A 17,785-nucleotide genomic window follows, 5' to 3' on the forward strand; every position below is an offset into this window, starting at 1 on the left:
TACCATCCGGCCCACAATCCTTTGCTGCATGCCCCCCCGCTCACACTCTCTCCCCCATGCCTTCCTGTGTGTGTGTCTCTCTCTCTCTCTCTCTTTCTCTCTCTCTCTCACACACACACTGTCTGTCCAATAAAGCATGAACATGCCAAAAATACATCTTAAAAAAGAAAACAAAATGTTCTGGTGGTGAGGCCACGGTGTGTATTGATGAATGGAGGAGCTGGCTGGATGGATGGATCTGTGAGAGAATGAATGAAGGAAGGGTTAAGTATAGATGATCAAACAGATGGATGGACAGATTGGTAGAAGGATGAGCCGAGCGGATGGGATCAGTGGCTCGTTATAAGAATGTATAAACGATCGCGTTATTGACAGAAAGATGGACAGACAGTGACACACAGAGACAGAGAAAACATTCAGGCTTTGCTTTCGACACGTGATTTTCGTGTGTCTGCAACTGGATTGGATCCAATATAGGAGGGACACAAAGTCTTCTTGTGATGGATGGATGGACGAAGATGCGAGCGATGGCATCAAGTGAAAGCCAAGGATTATTTGCACCTCTGTCAACAACAGCGTGTGCATGTGAAAACAGATTAATAACAGCGTGTACATGTGAAAGCGGATTAATCTGGTTTCATTGTGGAGCAGGACAAAGCCTTTGTGTTGGCGGGTGAGGGGTGAGGTCCGTCCAAAAGGTTGGCATCGGCAATGAGGTAATACTTTACATAATTCGCCAAGGGCACCAGGCGTCAGGGGACCAGTCTTTCACAGGAACACACCTCCAAAGATAATGCAAAACCAATGCCCGTGGCTGTCTCTGAATGGTGGGGCCAACAACTTCAATGACGAGGAACATTTGAGATCCCAAACTTTGCGTCTGCATGGCGTGAGGTGGTGTGAGAATAAAATGTCATGGTGAATGGTGAATTGTTCTGAAAACTTTGATGTTTGACCCACTATTTTCCATGTATATTCATTATGCATATAAGCAATGCATCATTCAATTTTCATATAGACATTTTTCTGAACGAGTTCCAAAATAATTATTTGAGTATGTCAATGTGGGTTTTTTTCAAGCAAACAAGATCTCATTCCATAGCTGTTTGAACTCAACTTTTCCCTACCTGTTCGACTCAACCATCCCCCACTGCAGCCCTCACAGACACGCACACGCACACACACACACACACACACACACACACACACACACACACACACACACACACACACACACACACACACACACACACACACTACACAATCGTTTAGTCTTCCAAACAGTGGCTTTGAAAGCCTGGTGGGATGATATCTGGAGCCCGGGGGCCATCATTAAAAATCATTCAAATGAGCCAACCTGTGCACACAATGCTTTGCAAAGGGGGCAGCCCTCACAATACCTGTCCTTAACCTGTCCAATCACAATACCTGTCCTTAACCTGTCCAATCACAATACCTGTCCTTAACCGGTCCAATCGCGCCCATGCAAATGTCTTCAGCCAAAAGTCAATGGAACTTAGGCCCCCTGCTCGACTTACTAACTATGGGGTATTTGCATAGCCTGGCTCCCTTCCTTTAATTTGGTTTCAGGTAACAAGATATAGTTTTTACTATTACCCTCGAGGGAAAGCCAGAGACGTATACATACATGTAGGCCAGTGGTTCTCAACCTGTGGTACGAGTACCACTGGTGGTACGCAGGGCTCCCTCCCTCTCATACTTTCATATGGGGTCATTTCTGAGGTGAAAAGTTGGAGAACCTCGCAGGTGCACACCCCCGTGTTACCTCCGGCTTGGTCGGGTGTGCATACAGGCACGATTGGCTGGTGTTTGAGGGTGTGAAGCCGAATTGGGGGCATGTGTCCTGGTCGCTGCACTAGCGCCTCCTCTGGGCGCTCTGGGCGCCTGCGGGGTGGAAGGGAACTGGTGGGAATAGCGTGATCCTCCCATGTGGTACGTCCTGCCGCTGAAGCTCTCCCTGTCAGGTGAAAAGAAGCGGCTGGCAACTGCGCATGTGTCGGAGGAAGCATGGTGCTAGTCTACGGCTCTCCCCAGATCGGCAGAGGGTGGAGCAGCGACCGGGGCAGCAGGGGGAAAAATTGGCCAAGTACAATTTGGGAGAAAAATGGGGGGAAATCAAAAATAGAAAAGTTGGAGAACCATTGATGTAAGCATTTGCATGCGGGCACGCACATTGTACACATGTACACACACACACACACACACACACACACACACACACACACACACACACACACACACACACACACACACACACACACACACACACCTCGAATAGGCCTACTACCTCTTGAGTCAAAATGACTAGAACAATGCTTGTGTTATGTACCCAGGTGTGTGTATGTCTCTATGGGATTTGATACCTAAGTGATTGCAGCCAGGCAACCATGTGATTGTACATTATATCATAGGCCCGCTGTCTGATAATGTCAGATGTGGCACTTAGTGGCACAAATTCTCCTCTCTTTAACAGTTATATTTTCCCACATGATTTTGTCTGTTTATAAATAATGACATTTTGCCATCTCTGAACAAACAAAACCATTATTTGCATCCATAGATAATTGAATTAAGAGTACACAATTAAAATGTTTTCGTGCTACTTCACTCGACCCAGATCCATTTTTTATAGCCTTAATATTTCTCTATGTGTAGCTTAAGTGCTTCACTGAGCACTCTGCCCACACTGTTGCATCCAATAAAACAGTGAAACTTGCAGTCCATGACAGTGTGTGTGTGTGTGTGTGTGTGTGTGTGTGTGTGTGTGTGTGTGTGTGTGTGTGTGTGTGTGTGTGTGTGTGTGTGTGTGTGTGTTTTGCCCCTCATGCCGCCAAGATGACTGCCCTGGGACAATAGCCTGCTCTGGGGTGATGGTAATTACAAGTGACCAGGACAATACGGAATACGGACGCGTATGGAGGAACTAATACAATGAGAAGACACATTTATATAAATAAACCTATAAGGTCCCCCCCCCCCCCCCCCCCACTGAATGGCTGAGTGCTGCCCCGGTGCAGGGAAGCTACAGGCCTTAGCTGCAGGAAGAAAAAAAGCTATCCCCAGCCACCAGAGAGTAATACTACAGAACAGAACTATGACAAGACAAGACAGGAGCAGTATGTCCATGCATGGGTTTGCTCATCTTCTACACGATGTTGAAAAACAGGACGATCTTGTTTGCAATTTAAATCTGGCTTATTTTGAATAAATTCAAAGACATCCCCAGCAGCAACTTGAGGATTAACCATACAGGGAGTCTGGGTCTGGTGTTCTATTAGGCCTATGGGAAGTTTTCATAATAAGTGGCCTATATGCAATTATATAGAGTTCACAGAAAAGTCAAAATGCCACTGTGTTCTTTTTGTCTAGGCAAGAGCAAAGCAAGATTGCCCCTCCTCAACCCAAAAGCTCATTTTATTGCCACACGATAAGAGCCAGGTCTTGTTCCTCGCTTTATCAGTGAGAAACATCTGTATCTACGACACCATCAGGCCCTCCAGAAACAGGTAGCCGAGGAGATAAGTGATGCAACTTCGCTTTCCACGCATGGCACACACAAAACACACACATTCTGCAATTGTTTACATTGTCCAGATACAATAGCCCCCTTTCCTTCCTTTTTTCACCAGAAAAAAGAGAAGTAACTCGTGAAAGTAGTTTTTTAGCGCGGACAGTCTGCAATACGCGCCTTTGACAACAGTGTGTGAATGTTGCCTTCACATCCTTGTCAGAGTGTTAACTTTACAACGGTGACGCGTTCCAGGGATGTAGTGGAGAGTAATCCACTTTACACTCCGTTTATTGCATAACTTGTATTTGCAGAGTAAAGTTTACCCACCTTTTTAGGCTGACACAGCTAAAAAATAATTATTATTATTACCCATGCAATTTCATAGTAGGTAATGGTATGGGACTTGCAATGTATCAACAGGGTTTGGGGGAAAGCATAAATGAATGCTTTTCCGAAGATACAATCGAATTTTGTTTGGATAATCGTATTATCAATGGTTTCACAATCATAGGCTATAATTAATACCATACAGGCACATCTCGACTCGTCAACTCGAAGAAACACGCTCAACTCGTAATGCTACAATTTCCGACAGCAATTGAAGGCAGCTGTGGTACTCTGCTCAGTCTGCTGGCTCGGCAGTGGGGCAGTGGGCATGCGCAGTCGGCCACGCTCTGGAGCGGCAAATTTTGCGGGAGGAGTTGTCTGAGAGTGAGTGTGGTCTTTATAATGTCAGCCTGCCTCCTGGTCGGCAGTAGTAGTACACACTCACAGCACACACAGCGAACAGAACCCCGAGAGCCGCTCTCCACACCTCAACATGGCTCGGCGGCCGAGACACAGGTGAGCGCCCACACAACACAAGCCAAGTCCACTTTGAACCTTTCCTTGTCTGTCTCTGTTACTTTGTTGCTGTGACTGTGAGTGAGTGGGATATCATTTTGGCTGCTGTAAACGCGCGTCGCAGCATCTTCGTGCATGCTTATACTAGTGTTATTTCAAAGTGTTATTCCAAAGAGTTTAATGTTTATTTTCGACACAGTTGTGTTTGTATTTGTGAACCGTTTGGGGTTTTTATTTCCCCCCTGGACATTGAAGTCGAGTATAGGCTGCTATAGTGTGGGTGACTCGCGCGCATGACAGGTGGCGATGGTCATCTGGCGTGTGCGTGCCTCGCGCTGCTGTCAGTGGAGAGCTCTCTCTCTTTCTCCCTCTCTCTCTCTCTCCCTCCCCCTCTCCCACTCTCTGTCCACATATTAATACAAGCATAGAAAGGATATAAACATTTAATGCAGTGAGATATTGAGTCAGTCAGTTACATTATGCCTAATTGTAATTGGCAACACTGTTGCACTGTGGCAACTCTGATCGCCGAGACACATTGTCCAAACTATCATTCTGCACATGGCTACATTTACGACGGGGTGTGTGTTCAGATCAGAATACTGCGCTCGAGCAAGCCATACACCTGCTGCCGTGCTCCAGCACCGCCAGTTCATGCACGCACGCGTGCGCGCACACACACACGCACACATTTACAGGCGCGTGCCCGCCGTGCAAGACAGTGCTTGGTCTAATCATTCTATGTCTATAATACATTCTGATACAATGTAACTGGTCCTATCTGTACTGCAAACGTGTTAAATTGACTAAACTCACAGCCTTAATAGGCTATAGGTATTGCAATTACAGTCATTAATTATCTGAAGCCTTAAATATATTGTTTTCAGTGCGCGGGTTTTCCGGTGACTAGCAGTCGGTCAGACAGACTTGTGCAGCCCACTTGCACTTTCACTTGCGAATTGAGTCTTATCTCATTTATAACTGACATTAAAAAGTATATAAAGTAAAGCCTTGTAGTTCCAGCTTGATGCAACTTGCAGACAGCCATATAGTGGCTGGCCACAGACGCAGCCGTCAGCACTGCCGCCTTCACAGCATCTCTGACAGCGACGGGCGCTCTCTGTTATTTTATGGAAACTGCACTGCACTTAATGAGATGCAACTTTTAGGCTACTTCATTCTGGCGCCGAAATCGACACAAACCTTCACTTGCTGTCCGATCATTTTGGTCACTTTATTGAGTTTTCTTTTGGAAGCATTAATTAACGCATGGCATTAAACTCGCATGCAATATTTTTTTTGTTTAGTTTCTCCAAGCACTTGTTTGTAGGGCGGTAAATATTCTAGTGTAAACAGGTGCAACGCGAGTTCAACGTGTCTCCAAACATCTCACTGGCACTGACTCAGAACATGCCATTTTTTTAGTCCATATGATTCGCCATGCTCAACATGATCTGTAAACCTGTTAAACTTTTCTTTCATTCTTTTTTATTTGCTTGACAAAATGACTAGTCCTATTGTTTCTTTTGTTCTCAGCAGCATGGGAATTAGGCTACAATTTAATATTTATGTGCATAAAATGACTGATACATCAAAACACACTATTTCATGTATTCATTTAACCAATGGCAGTATTTAACAAAATGGACGAACAAAACATGATAAGGAAGTTAATCCCCTAGATATTCTCTTGTTGTTCATAGTGGAACACACACACACACACACACACACACACACACACACACACACACACACACACACACACACACACACACACACACACACACAGACACACAGACACACACACATCCCGGTGGAATTCCTGTTCACCTGTTGCTCTGCGAGACACCAAAGTACCTGCTTCCACGTTGTCCATGGTCTACGCTCTGATTGGTTAATAACTAGTGTAATGTTGTGTGTGTGTGTCTGTGTGTGCGTGCGTGCATGTGCGTGCGTGGGTGTGCATGTGCTGTACAATGCCAGTGCAGGTCTGAACACGCCAGGCTCATGAAATTATGATCACATGTGCCAATCCCAGTATCTGTGGAAACCAACAACACTGGAACCTGTTCATCTACCGCCCCCCTTGCTCTCTCTCTGTCTCTCTCTCTCTGTCTCTCCCTCTCTCCCTCTCTATTTCTCTCTCTCTCTCTCTCCCCTCATGGGTGTCTTCTTGGCTAAAAGCCTGTACCCAAACCTTCAAGAATGACTGGTTCTGTCTGTGCGGCCACCTGATGAGTTAAAGGGTGGCCTGAGTTCTTCATTGTAAAGAGATTATAATAATCTCTTTATAATATGCCACTTCAAATAATAGGACAATAAGTAGCAGTCTATTTCCCAATCTGATTATTAGGGAGTCATTTGGAAATAGACTGCTACTTACTGTCCAATTATTTGACAATGTATCGTCTTACACTGTTGTTTCTTTTTCACGCAACCTCCACCTCTCTGTTTCTTTCTCTTTCTCAGTTTGTCTCTCGCAGTCACTCTCTCATTCTCTCTCTCTTATGATTGGGTGTTTCACAGTCGTTTCTTGACCTGTTTATTGTTGTCTTGTTGCTGAATTGTGGCAATACAGCTGTTTTACAATTCAAATGCATTGTCTCTCTCTCTCTCTCTCTCTCTCTCTCTCTCTCTCTCTCTCTAGTGTTTACAGTAGTGAGGAGGATGAGGAGGAGATTGAGATGTACGACCATGACTATGATGGATCCCTGGCTAAGGCAGGGAAACGCCACCTCGGCAAAACACGCTGGACACGCGAAGAGGTACACACACACACACACACACACACGCACGCACGCACACACACACACACACACACACACACACACACACACACACACACACACACACACACACACACACACACACACACACACACACACTCACACACAGACACACACACTCACACACACACTCACACTCACACTCGCACACACTCTCTCACACACACACACACACCTGCCTATATGGCTTTTCCTTGTTTTCACCAGTGTGCCCCTGTTCAAAACAAAATATGCATATTTCAGATAGAAATTGCCATGAGAGAGAGAGACACTCAATTTAAATTGCTGGAGTTGATGTTCATTGTGTTGAAGTCCACATCGTTTTTCTTTCAGGATGAGAAGTTGAAGAAGCTTGTTGAGCTTCATGGATCAGAAGACTGGAAACTCATCGCTAGCTTACTAACTGTAAGTAGTAGGCCGGTGGATACACAGTATGCACAAACACAGACATGCATAATATACACCCACACTGAGAGCAAGCATCGAGGTACGGCAAACATCTGAAACAATCTAGTCTAAGTCCTAAAGACTTGATAAATAATAATAAACTGAAGCTTGGCTATTCATAATGCATGCTCCTAATAATAACGCTCCATATGTGGATGATGACTGTCTGATGGCTTTGCTCTCTGACCCACCAGAACCGCACAGATGTGCAATGCCAGCACAGGTGGCAGAAGGTCCTCAACCCAGAACTCATCAAAGGCCCCTGGACCAAAGAGGAGGACCAGAGGGTAAGAAAACAGCTGCTCAGCACCTCAAGGGAACCTTCACGGTCCATACAGCACTCAGTGGCTCACTCAAGAGACAGAGGACACAGTGACAAACAGTTTAGCACAGAACCACTTCTGATGTAGCACACACCCTAGAAACGCAGATTATAGTGAATTCCTCATATCTACATTAAACTGCCTTCTAGTGAGGGAAATGTGAAAAGCATTAGGCTGGTGATAAACTAGGTATGTGTTTGGACTAATGTGGTTGGGGGTACCACTCTCAGCAGCAGGCAATAACTTTTTGTTACTATGTGATTCATTAAAGCAACTATTCTGTGGCAACTCCCTGGCTGCTGTTGCACATTTTAGTTTCCCCTCCCAAAAGAGTTGTGCTGAAGTTGTCCAAAGGAGTTCTAGTTCCATGCAGATGTCACTGTAATGATTAGCAGAGTGGATATAACGTTCCACTGGAAACTCCCTCACGGCACACCGGCAGGTGTTCTCAGTCACCTCTGGAGAAAGAAAGATAAAGAGGGAGGGATAGAAGGAGGGAGGAGAGGAGAGGCGTGTATGCTTCAGTGAGACGTGAATGAGTTTCTGATTGAGTTTTCTTGAAGACTAAAAAAAATCTCCCCTCTCAATTTCTCTCCTCCATTTTGTTTTCCCATCCCACCTGCTGTACACCTCTATTACTCTTTTTACCTTATCTTTTTCATGCACTGTTCTCCTCTCCTCCTCTCCCCTCCCTGTTATTACCCTATCCTTCCTCTATACTCACGCTACTCCGTCGCTATTCACTTCTCTTCCTCTTCAATTCTCTTCCTCCTCCTCCTCTCTCTCTCTCTCTCTCTCTCTCTCTCTCTGTGTCTCATACACACACACACAAACACACACACACACACACACCCCCAGGTGATCGAGCTGGTCCAGAAGTACGGCGCCAAGCGCTGGTCAGTGATCGCCAAGCACCTGAAGGGGCGCATCGGCAAGCAGTGCCGCGAGCGCTGGCACAACCACCTGAACCCGGAGGTGAAGAAGACGTCGTGGACCGAGGAGGAGGACCGCATCATCTACCAGGCCCACGAGAAGCTGGGCAACCGCTGGGCCGAGATCGCTAAGCTGCTCCCTGGCAGGTGAGGCGGGCACGAGGGAGACGCTGAGGCTGAAGGAGAGAGGGAGAGAATGATAGAGAGAGAGAGAGAAGCTGGAGAAACAGCTGAAGGTTTAGGGTTGTGTGGGTAGGATGTGCAGAAGGAAAGGAGAGATGCAGAAAGGAAAGGAGGGATGGAAACAGACGACAAGGTGATGTGAGCAGACATGAGAGAGGATGGAGGGGTGGATAGAGAAAGTAAGATAGGGAGAGGCGGTTCTTTACAGAGAAAGAGGAGTGGACTAGAAAGACACAGAGAAAGAGGATGAGAGAGAAAAGAGTTTTGCAATGACTAATTGTTCTGCACTGATAACTTTATCAGTGTTGTGTCTGTACTCGAATGTGTGTGTGTGTGTGTGTGTGTGTGTGTGTGTGTGCCTGTGTTGATAATGCTATCAAGTAGGGCTGGGTACTAATTCAATATTACCATATTCTTTCAGTGGAATCACATTGTGATGATATGAGGATATTTTAATATTGTGACACATTTCTGCTGCCTAAATTGATGACAAGCAAATCTCTCATAAAATGAGGCCTGGTAGGAATATTTGAATACTTCTGCTTTGTTTGACATCTGACATTTTGACATTTGACGTCTGACATTCAGTTCAGTGAGATAGACATTCATCTGATTAACAGGATTTTGCATACATGAACCATATTGTGATATATATTGATATCAAGAAAAACCATTCTGATTATCATATTGATTTCAACCATATTGGCCAGCCCAGCCCTACTATCAAGTACCAGTAGAGGTCCATCCAGGATATCTCTGTCTTTGCATTTTGCATGTGTGTGTGCTCAGAAAGGACGCAGGCATGAGGATGTATTTTATAGCTGATTACCTCTAACTTCAACCATGTGTGTGTGTTTGTGTGTGTGTGTGTGCGTGCGTGCGTGTGTGTTATTCATGACATCCAGGACTGACAATGCTATAAAGAACCACTGGAACTCCACCATGAGGCGGAAGGTGGAACAGGAAGGCTATCTGCAGCTCGCGGCGAAGAACAACAGCTCCTCGCTCTCCATCGGCCATGGCTACATCAAGTCCACCAATCACATCATGGGCTTCTCCCACCACCACCACCACCCAGCCAATCACGCGTCACTCTCTCCCCTGTCGCCGCACCACTACCCCTACATCTCCGACACACACCGAGTGAGTGCACCTGAGAGAATGAAAGTTTCACTTCACTGAATAGTTCCACATCAATTTAGACTCCACTAATGTGGAATTTTAGAAAGCTTCAAACAGTAGGCAGGTACCTGAATGTACCTGAGGCAGGTACCTGAATGTACCTGAGGCAGGTACCTCAATGTACCTGAGGCAGGTACCTGAATGTACCTGAATGCTAATGATTGTGTAACTATTAAAGGTAAAGATTAAAAGTAAATGTAGGCTCGAATGTAGTTTGCTGTTGTGTGGTTGTGACGTTCGACTTGTCTCTGATTGGCTGAACAGGTGCCCTTCCCCATGGCCCTGCACTTGAACATCCTGAACATTCCCCAGCACGGAACCGCTGCTATCCAGGTAAAGACACAAGACACAGAAAGTAAGAAAGTATACAGTTTGATTCACCACCAACCTGACATAACAAAACACAAGACACACAAAGTATACCGTTTGATTCACCACCAACCTGACAGAATGACAGTAAGAATGGATGAAGAACAGGAGTGATTGAGCACTAAATAAATTAATATCCGTCCGTCCCATCCTCCCTCTCTCCCCCCTCTCTCTCTCTCTCTCTCTCCATCCCCCTCTCCCCCATCCTCTCTCTCCCCACTCTCCCTCTCTCTCTCTCTCTCTCTCTCCCTCAGAGACACTATAATGAGGAGGACCCGGAGAAGGAGAAGAGGGTGAAAGAGATCGAGCTGCTGCTCATGTCAACAGAGAACGAGCTGCGAGGCCAGCCATCACTACCAGTGAGTGTGTGTCAAATGTGTCAAATATTTATTATACATTATTATTATTATTATTATATTATTATTATTATTATTATTATTATTATTATTATTATTATTATTACTATTATTGTTATTACTATTATTATTATTACTATTATATATTGTATATTTATATATTTCATATATATATTTACAACAGTGACAACACATTTGATGTGTATAATTGACCCTGGCTTTAAGGACAATAGTTGGATGTGTGTGTTGATGTGTAAAGGCAGAAGGAAGCATCTGGGGGTCTGTTTGTGCAGAAGTGATGAAATAGTGCTGTATCTCGCCATTGACCCCTTGTGCAACCCTCTACCCACCACTGCTGCCACTACGCTGCTGCCAGCTTTACATACAAGTTCCCTTTCTCTCTCTTTTTTTTACACCCCCTCCCTTTCTGACACTATTGCTCTTCCTCTCGTGCGTGTTGGACTCTTTTTATACACACTTCCCTATGCTCGCATTCATCTGTGACAATTCAATGATGGTTATTTGCAGAGCCATGTATATAGAAGAGTCACAACATCTCCATTCACTACAATGGACCAGTTTTTTTTGTATTACTCTCAAGAGTTCCAGGAAGTAAGGTTCTGGATTAAGCAGCACTGTCGAGTTGCAGCAAAATGGACAGTTTGTGTTGTACTTTGAAAGGGATTTTTTTAAAGAATCAAATTGTACATTATCAGCTTTATTTCAGCATTCAAAAGTAGTGTGAGACCCCTTCCTGGCTGTTCATTGGCTAACGAGTCACGCATTTTGGACCTCCGCTGACACCACCTCTCTTACTAGATTGCGCTGGTTATTTGAAAATGTCACTCTTACTACTGTACCTCCCTTTCCCCCCCAGATCAATCTGCCCTATCCCTGCTGGGTGGACCAGAGCTCTGTGAGTGACAGCTTGGAGGGTGCGGCTATGTCGCTACATCACCGCCACCAGGCACCCGCCCCCGCCCTGCCTCTGGACCAGGGCTGCCTACCTGAGGAGAGCGCCTCGTCGACGCGCGCCCACACCAACAACAGTACCAACAACAGCAGCAGCAGCAGCCATCACAACAGCCCTGCTTTCTCTAACACTCATGCTGAGTTCATGGAATCTGTCATTGACTCAGTAAGTACCTGCATGTCCTTGTTATAATGCATCTTTTGGTTTGGTCTGTATATTAAAAACGGACGTGCCACCAACAAATATTTTCGGTCGGACCAAAAAAAGAGGTAGCTCACCAATTTCGAAGATAGAGAATAGACATCGATTTTACCCAATCATTATTGGGCCTTGACCCATTTTCTCCCGCCCTTTTCCTAGAGCCTCTCCTCATTGGGTGAGGTCAGTACCAGCGGGTTCTCGGATAGGAGCATTCTCAGAACAGACAGGGTCTCGCCCAATCAGGGCTCAAGAACTGCTCATGGTGCAGTGTCATGGGCTGGTGTCACCTGCTCTACTCCCAAGCCTTCACCAGTCAGAACCCTACCCTTTTCACCTGCGCAGGTAGCTAAAAAAAATAGCTGAGTTTGATTAGAATCCATCCAATCACCAACCTGCCATCTGATGACATCAACAAACAATCATTCAGAACCAATTACTGTCTCCTGTGGCTTCCCCATTTATCCCTTTCTCATCTCTTTGATTGACCTCAGTCATTTCATCTTTGTCTTTTGAGCCAGTATCCTGTCACATTTAGTCCTCTCCAACCTTTCCTTCCATGATCTGCAAGATTCTTATGACTTAAAACACAACCTTTAAAGCTACTTTCATTAATTAGTTGACTTGCATTTGCCTCACAGTTTCTCAACCAATCAATGAGCCCAGAACACTCGGACAACGACAGTCACCCAATGAGCTCGCCTGTGGAATCCAAACCCCTGATTGCCACGCCCCTGCACCGTGACCACACCCTCAGGCTCCAGAAAGAGAATGACATGTGAGTGATTCTATTCTATTCTATTCTATTCTATTCTATTCTATTCTGATGTGTGGTATTATACTAAATATAAACTGTTATCTTTATCAGTGTTTCAAACCCTTTGCCTTCAAAAACTCACCTCTTTTGCTCTTTGTCTCTCTCTCTCTCTCAGGTTCAGGACGCCAAACATCCGTCGTTCGATCCTGGAGTCGACCCCTCGTACCCCCACACCCTTCAGGTCAGCTCTGGCCATGCAGGAGACCAAGTATGGACCCCTCAAACTACTGGTGAGGAAGACACACACACACACACACACACACACACACACACACACACACACACACACACACACACACACACAGACACACACACACACACACACACACACACAGATAGCATGCATTGCTCAGACACAGGCACAATTACAGTCAGCATATACACACATTTGCTTTGCATATAACTTTCGTATCTGTGCATACATACACGCTGAAGTTTAGGGGGTTTAACGAAACATCTAATTTGTCATTGAAACCACTATTGTGCTACCCAGTACAGCTGCGCTGACTCACCGGGGTATTTGGGTCTTTTCCAGAATGCACCACTGCTGGACCAGGAGATGGTCGAGTCCATCAAGCAGGAGCCTATGGAGTGCAACATCTCAGCAGGGGTTTCACCAGATGAGCAGCCTCCTCTGAAGAAGATCAAACAAGAGGTACTTTCCACTCAACATACACAGGAACACACACACATATGCTGAGACTGAAATAAGAAACAGCATTTCTACTTGCTATTTTGAGAAAGCAAAAGTGGAGGGAACATTTTTAATAGAATTTAAATGTGCAGTTGTGTTAGCACTTGTGGCTAAATGTTTAGAATTTGTTCATAGCTTTCTAACACGTTTTTGGCAATAGTTGGAACTCAGCATAGTTATTTTATGATAATGATATACTATTGTACATAGACAAGGAAAATGATCAGTGTTGTTTGAGAATATTTATTGGGTTTTGGCCAAATTAACAGGATTGTTTGTGATTGTTAATTTCGTGTTGTGGGCGTGTCCTAGGTGGAGTCACCGTGTGAGAGGAGCCCATGCATGCAGTGGGAGGGACAAGATCTCCACACACAACTGTTCTCCCCCACCGGCCCTGCACAGGAAGTACCTGTAAGTGCACAGGAAGTACCTGTCAGCTCACGTTTTACCTTCTTTGACACCACGCCAATGTCAAGTTGTCCTTCATTACTGACAAAGCTACTCAACTCGAAATCTTCCCCTCAAGCATTCCATTAGTTCCGAATATATCTTTTGCTTTTTGAGCTCCTTCTTGGCCTTTTGTCATTTGTTTTATTTTGTAAGTGCCTTTAATTGAATGTCCTCTCATGAACACTGTGGTGATTTGTCTCTTCTTCCCTCTTGCCCTCCATTCAGGACCTGCTTACCAGCTCAGTACTGAGTGAAGACGCACACAAGACCTACCACCTCGCTCGCAGGGCCATGGCCAGCCCACTACAGGTGTGTGTGGTGTGTGTGTGTGCGTGTGCGCGCGTGCGTGTGTGTGGTGTGTGTGTGCGTGTGCGTGTGTTATGTACATGGATGCACCGAACATTTGGGCCGATACCGATCACTGTTGTTAACATTGCTGTTATGGCCGATAACTGATATTTACAGATGTTGATATGATCTGTATAGAAACAAGTTTCTATGATAATAAAAAAAAACATACTGAAAAACACAACGGGCCCTATCTTGGTACACCTGTTTGCGTGCCTTATGCTCTATGTCCCTGCAGGGACGATAGCAGTCCGCCTCGCCCAAGTGTCCAGGTGTTATGCCAAGTTTTGCACCCCCGCCGCCAAACGCATCCGATATGATAATTATAACGGGCGTAGAGGTAATACCGTGGCAGGGGGAAGACAAATGCGCTTCTGCATGCCCCCAATTTGCATTGGATTCGGCGTTAAACGAGCGCAAAACAAGCGCAAACGCTAAATTACCGCTTTTGCGACGATAGGGCCTTTTTTATTCCCAAAACATTTGGAAAACCCCATAAATCATAGATTTACCACATTGTTTCCTCTCAATATGAAAATTGATACCTATAACCGATACTAACATTGCTGTTATTTTGCTCATCAGACCGATGATATATTAAGAAAAGGCTAACATCTCTCTCTCTCTCTCTCTCTCTCTCTCTCTCTCTCTCTCTCTCTCTCTCTCTCTATCTCTCTCTCTCTCTCCCTCTCTCTCTCTTGTCAACAGCAGCTGAGTTCATGGGAGCAGGTGACCTGTGGGAAAACAGAGGAACAGGTCTTGGCCTCAGAGCAGAGCCACATCAAGTACATCAACACTTACCCTACCAGGACACTGGTCATGTAGACACACACACAATTAACACATACACACAGACAAACACATACATACATACATACATACATACATACACACACATACACACAAAACAAACATGTGCATGCACACACGCACACACAAGAGACATGTGTTGATCTGCAGACATCAACAGTCCCTGCGTTGGAGGCAGCGCGATGGGTTTCTTATTTGTTGTGGTACAACAGTTGGGAGAGGCACGATGCCATTGGTGTTTTTACACTTGTTGGATTTGAACCAACCAAAGACTATTGATTTTGTTTTTAAATTCTTTTTTATAGAATTGCTTCGGGTTTTGTGTGTGTGTTTTTTTTAATGTCCATCCTATCTCTTTCATTATTGTATTATTATCAATGTTGTATTATAAGTGGGAAAAGGTGGCTATATAATTTGCATTGGGCTGTATTCTTATTAATAATTCTGAATTTTGATATTAATATAAAGAACAAGTTGATTAATTTATTTCTTCTGTTTTGATGACTTTGTTGTTGTTGTTTTTTACAATTGGCCAATGGAGCAGTGTTTAACTTCAGTATTTAAGCCCGACTAGCATTATCTCCAAAAGGCATGTTAATGAATTCAAAACTGACCTCTGTATTTGATTCACAAAACTATTTTTTAGCAAACTGAAATCTTGTCAAACCATGTGTCTACTGAGAATTTCAAGTGTTTGGTCTGTGCCATATGTCAACATTTTAATGCTGAACGTCAAGTTTATATTTCGACTATGAATGATGTTATGCTTACATCACAGTAAGGCCAGCCTTGTTTAGTATTACCTGATTAACAAAACACCATTTAAAAAAAAATTGTTTTCATTTCAATATTGCAGTTATTTTCTGTCTAGCCTTTACAGTATCCTGTATAGGGAAACATTTCAAACATGAACAAACGTTATTTTCGTTAATATCTATATATCAAGCCTTAAATGAGCTTACTGTTTATTCTGAACCCACGAGCTTCGCCCAGTAAGAGGAAGACTAAGCTGCACTTGAATTTTGAGTTGTCCACTAAAAGCGAGAGCGCTAAACACTGATGCTACAAACAAAAAGCCCACGGAGTTGAAACTCTTGTATGACTGTCGTTTTTTAAACATTTCTTTTTGTATGTATTGTTTTATAATGCATATTCAGTCAGCGTATTGTTTTCTTACTAATGCTGCGGTAGCCCGTCTCAAACACTTAGCAGACAATCGTTTCTTTTTATATTTGATGCCTTGTTTTTTTACTAGCTTCCATGCAAAAAAACACATTTTATAAAAGCATTTATACAAACCAAGTTTTCATGTGTTTTTCTACTTTTGTATACTGCCTAGTGAATAAAGTGTGTTGTTTTTTTTAAATTACACCCATGTGTTCAGTGTTATTATGTTTTAATATGTGAAGAGGAATACACAGCCTTCAAAACTCATTGATACACTCTGGGTATTCTTTCACCCAATCTGGGAACCCAGAGTCTATTTTTAATTGAAAAATAGACTCTGGGACAGCCCTACCGTTTTTCCCGGCTTCCTGTACAGCGCACCTCTCCTGCCACCGTCACTTCCTTTTCCGCGTCCGTGCTCCACTGTTTACAGTTTAAATAGCAACTTGCGCCTCGACTTTCCAGTAATTTTCCACTGTTGTTGTAAGACGAGTTGACGTCTTCTATGCAGTGTGTTTATGCATTAACGTTATTAGCGAATAGCCGATACGGACGCGGAAAAGGAAGTGACGGAGGCTTTTCCGTCACTTCCGCTTTCCTTTTCCGTGTCCATTTCGGCTATTCACTAATAACGTTAAAACTGCGTAGAAGACGTCAACTCGTCTTACAACAACAGTGGAAAATTACTCTAAGGTCACGGCGCAAGTTGCTATTTAGATTGTAAACAGTGGAGCACGGACACGGAAAAGGAAGTGATGGTGGCAGGAAGCCGGGAAAAACGGTAGGCTGTCCCAGAGTCTATTTTTCAAATAAAAACAGACTCAGGGTTCCCAGATTGTCTTTCACCATATCTGTAGTTCAAGATACTTTGTTGTGAGAAGTTTCATGTAGGAACTATTTTCTTTTGCAGTCTCATGTAGGAACTAGCTAGCAGCTAGCGGGTGTAGTTCGGTCAAAGAAAATAGTTCCTGCATGAAACTGCTCATAACAAGGTCTGTGGATTATCTTGAGTAACAGGGTCATGATTTCTGGAAAGAGACATTGCTGTTGAGTTTATCAAATCTATTTCTTTGGCACTTTGAGCACCACAAGCCGAGTGCCATCCAGCTCCATTGTATTGGAGAGAAGCCAGAAACTGCGGCCGATATCTCCAAGACTCAGGCAACTAACACAAAACAATATAGATGGATAAATAGCACAACAGGTGAGAGGGAATATATGTATGTTGGATTTTAGGGTGAGCTGTTCCTTTAAAGCTAAATAGCATATTTCCATCTGTTTTAACTGTGTAAATATGCTCTTATAGTCATAACTAAGTACAAATAGCCTGCAGTGGTTTAAGTTTAAGGAGGGTAAATAGTGTCCTGAAGCCGCT

The 17,785-nt window shown here is 44.2% G+C and overlaps 1 protein-coding gene across 2 annotated transcripts; it reads left to right on the plus strand.

The window, feature by feature from the left end:
* The first annotated feature begins 4,301 nt into the window (after nt 1–4,301).
* myb (v-myb avian myeloblastosis viral oncogene homolog) lies at nt 4,302–16,606 on the plus strand. 2 transcript variants are annotated; one of them, XM_083643551.1, is made up of 15 exons: nt 4,302–4,375; nt 7,023–7,140; nt 7,495–7,566; nt 7,803–7,895; nt 8,790–9,010; nt 9,952–10,189; nt 10,493–10,561; nt 10,852–10,956; nt 11,831–12,091; nt 12,766–12,902; nt 13,057–13,171; nt 13,477–13,596; nt 13,948–14,046; nt 14,311–14,394; nt 15,142–16,606. In XM_083643551.1, the coding sequence occupies exons 1-15, from the start codon at nt 4,353–4,355 to the stop codon at nt 15,256–15,258; spliced, it is 1,872 nt and encodes a 623-aa protein (XP_083499677.1). In that variant the 5' UTR covers nt 4,302–4,352; the 3' UTR covers nt 15,259–16,606. The 2 variants fall into 2 exon arrangements, with proteins under 2 accessions (XP_083499677.1, XP_083499678.1); XM_083643552.1 differs by having other exon boundaries at nt 15,145–16,606.
* Nucleotides 16,607–17,785: the final 1,179 nt, after the last annotated feature.

This window comes from Poromitra crassiceps (assembly GCF_964638095.1).
Source record: "Poromitra crassiceps genome assembly, chromosome: 9".
NCBI lineage: Eukaryota > Metazoa > Chordata > Actinopteri > Beryciformes > Melamphaidae > Poromitra > Poromitra crassiceps.

What these genes read in the sequence shown, in the direction of transcription:
- myb (XM_083643551.1), top strand. Translation starts at nt 4,353, where the DNA reads ATGGCTCGGCGGCCGAGACACAG. An exon ending in GCTCGGCGGCCGAGACACAG is followed by an intron (nt 4,376 to 7,022) that starts GTGAGCGCCCAC and finishes CTCTCTCTCTAG; the next exon opens with TGTTTACAGTAGTGAGGAGG. An exon ending in CTCCAGAAAGAGAATGACAT is followed by an intron (nt 12,903 to 13,056) that starts GTGAGTGATTCT and finishes TCTCTCTCTCAG; the next exon opens with GTTCAGGACGCCAAACATCC.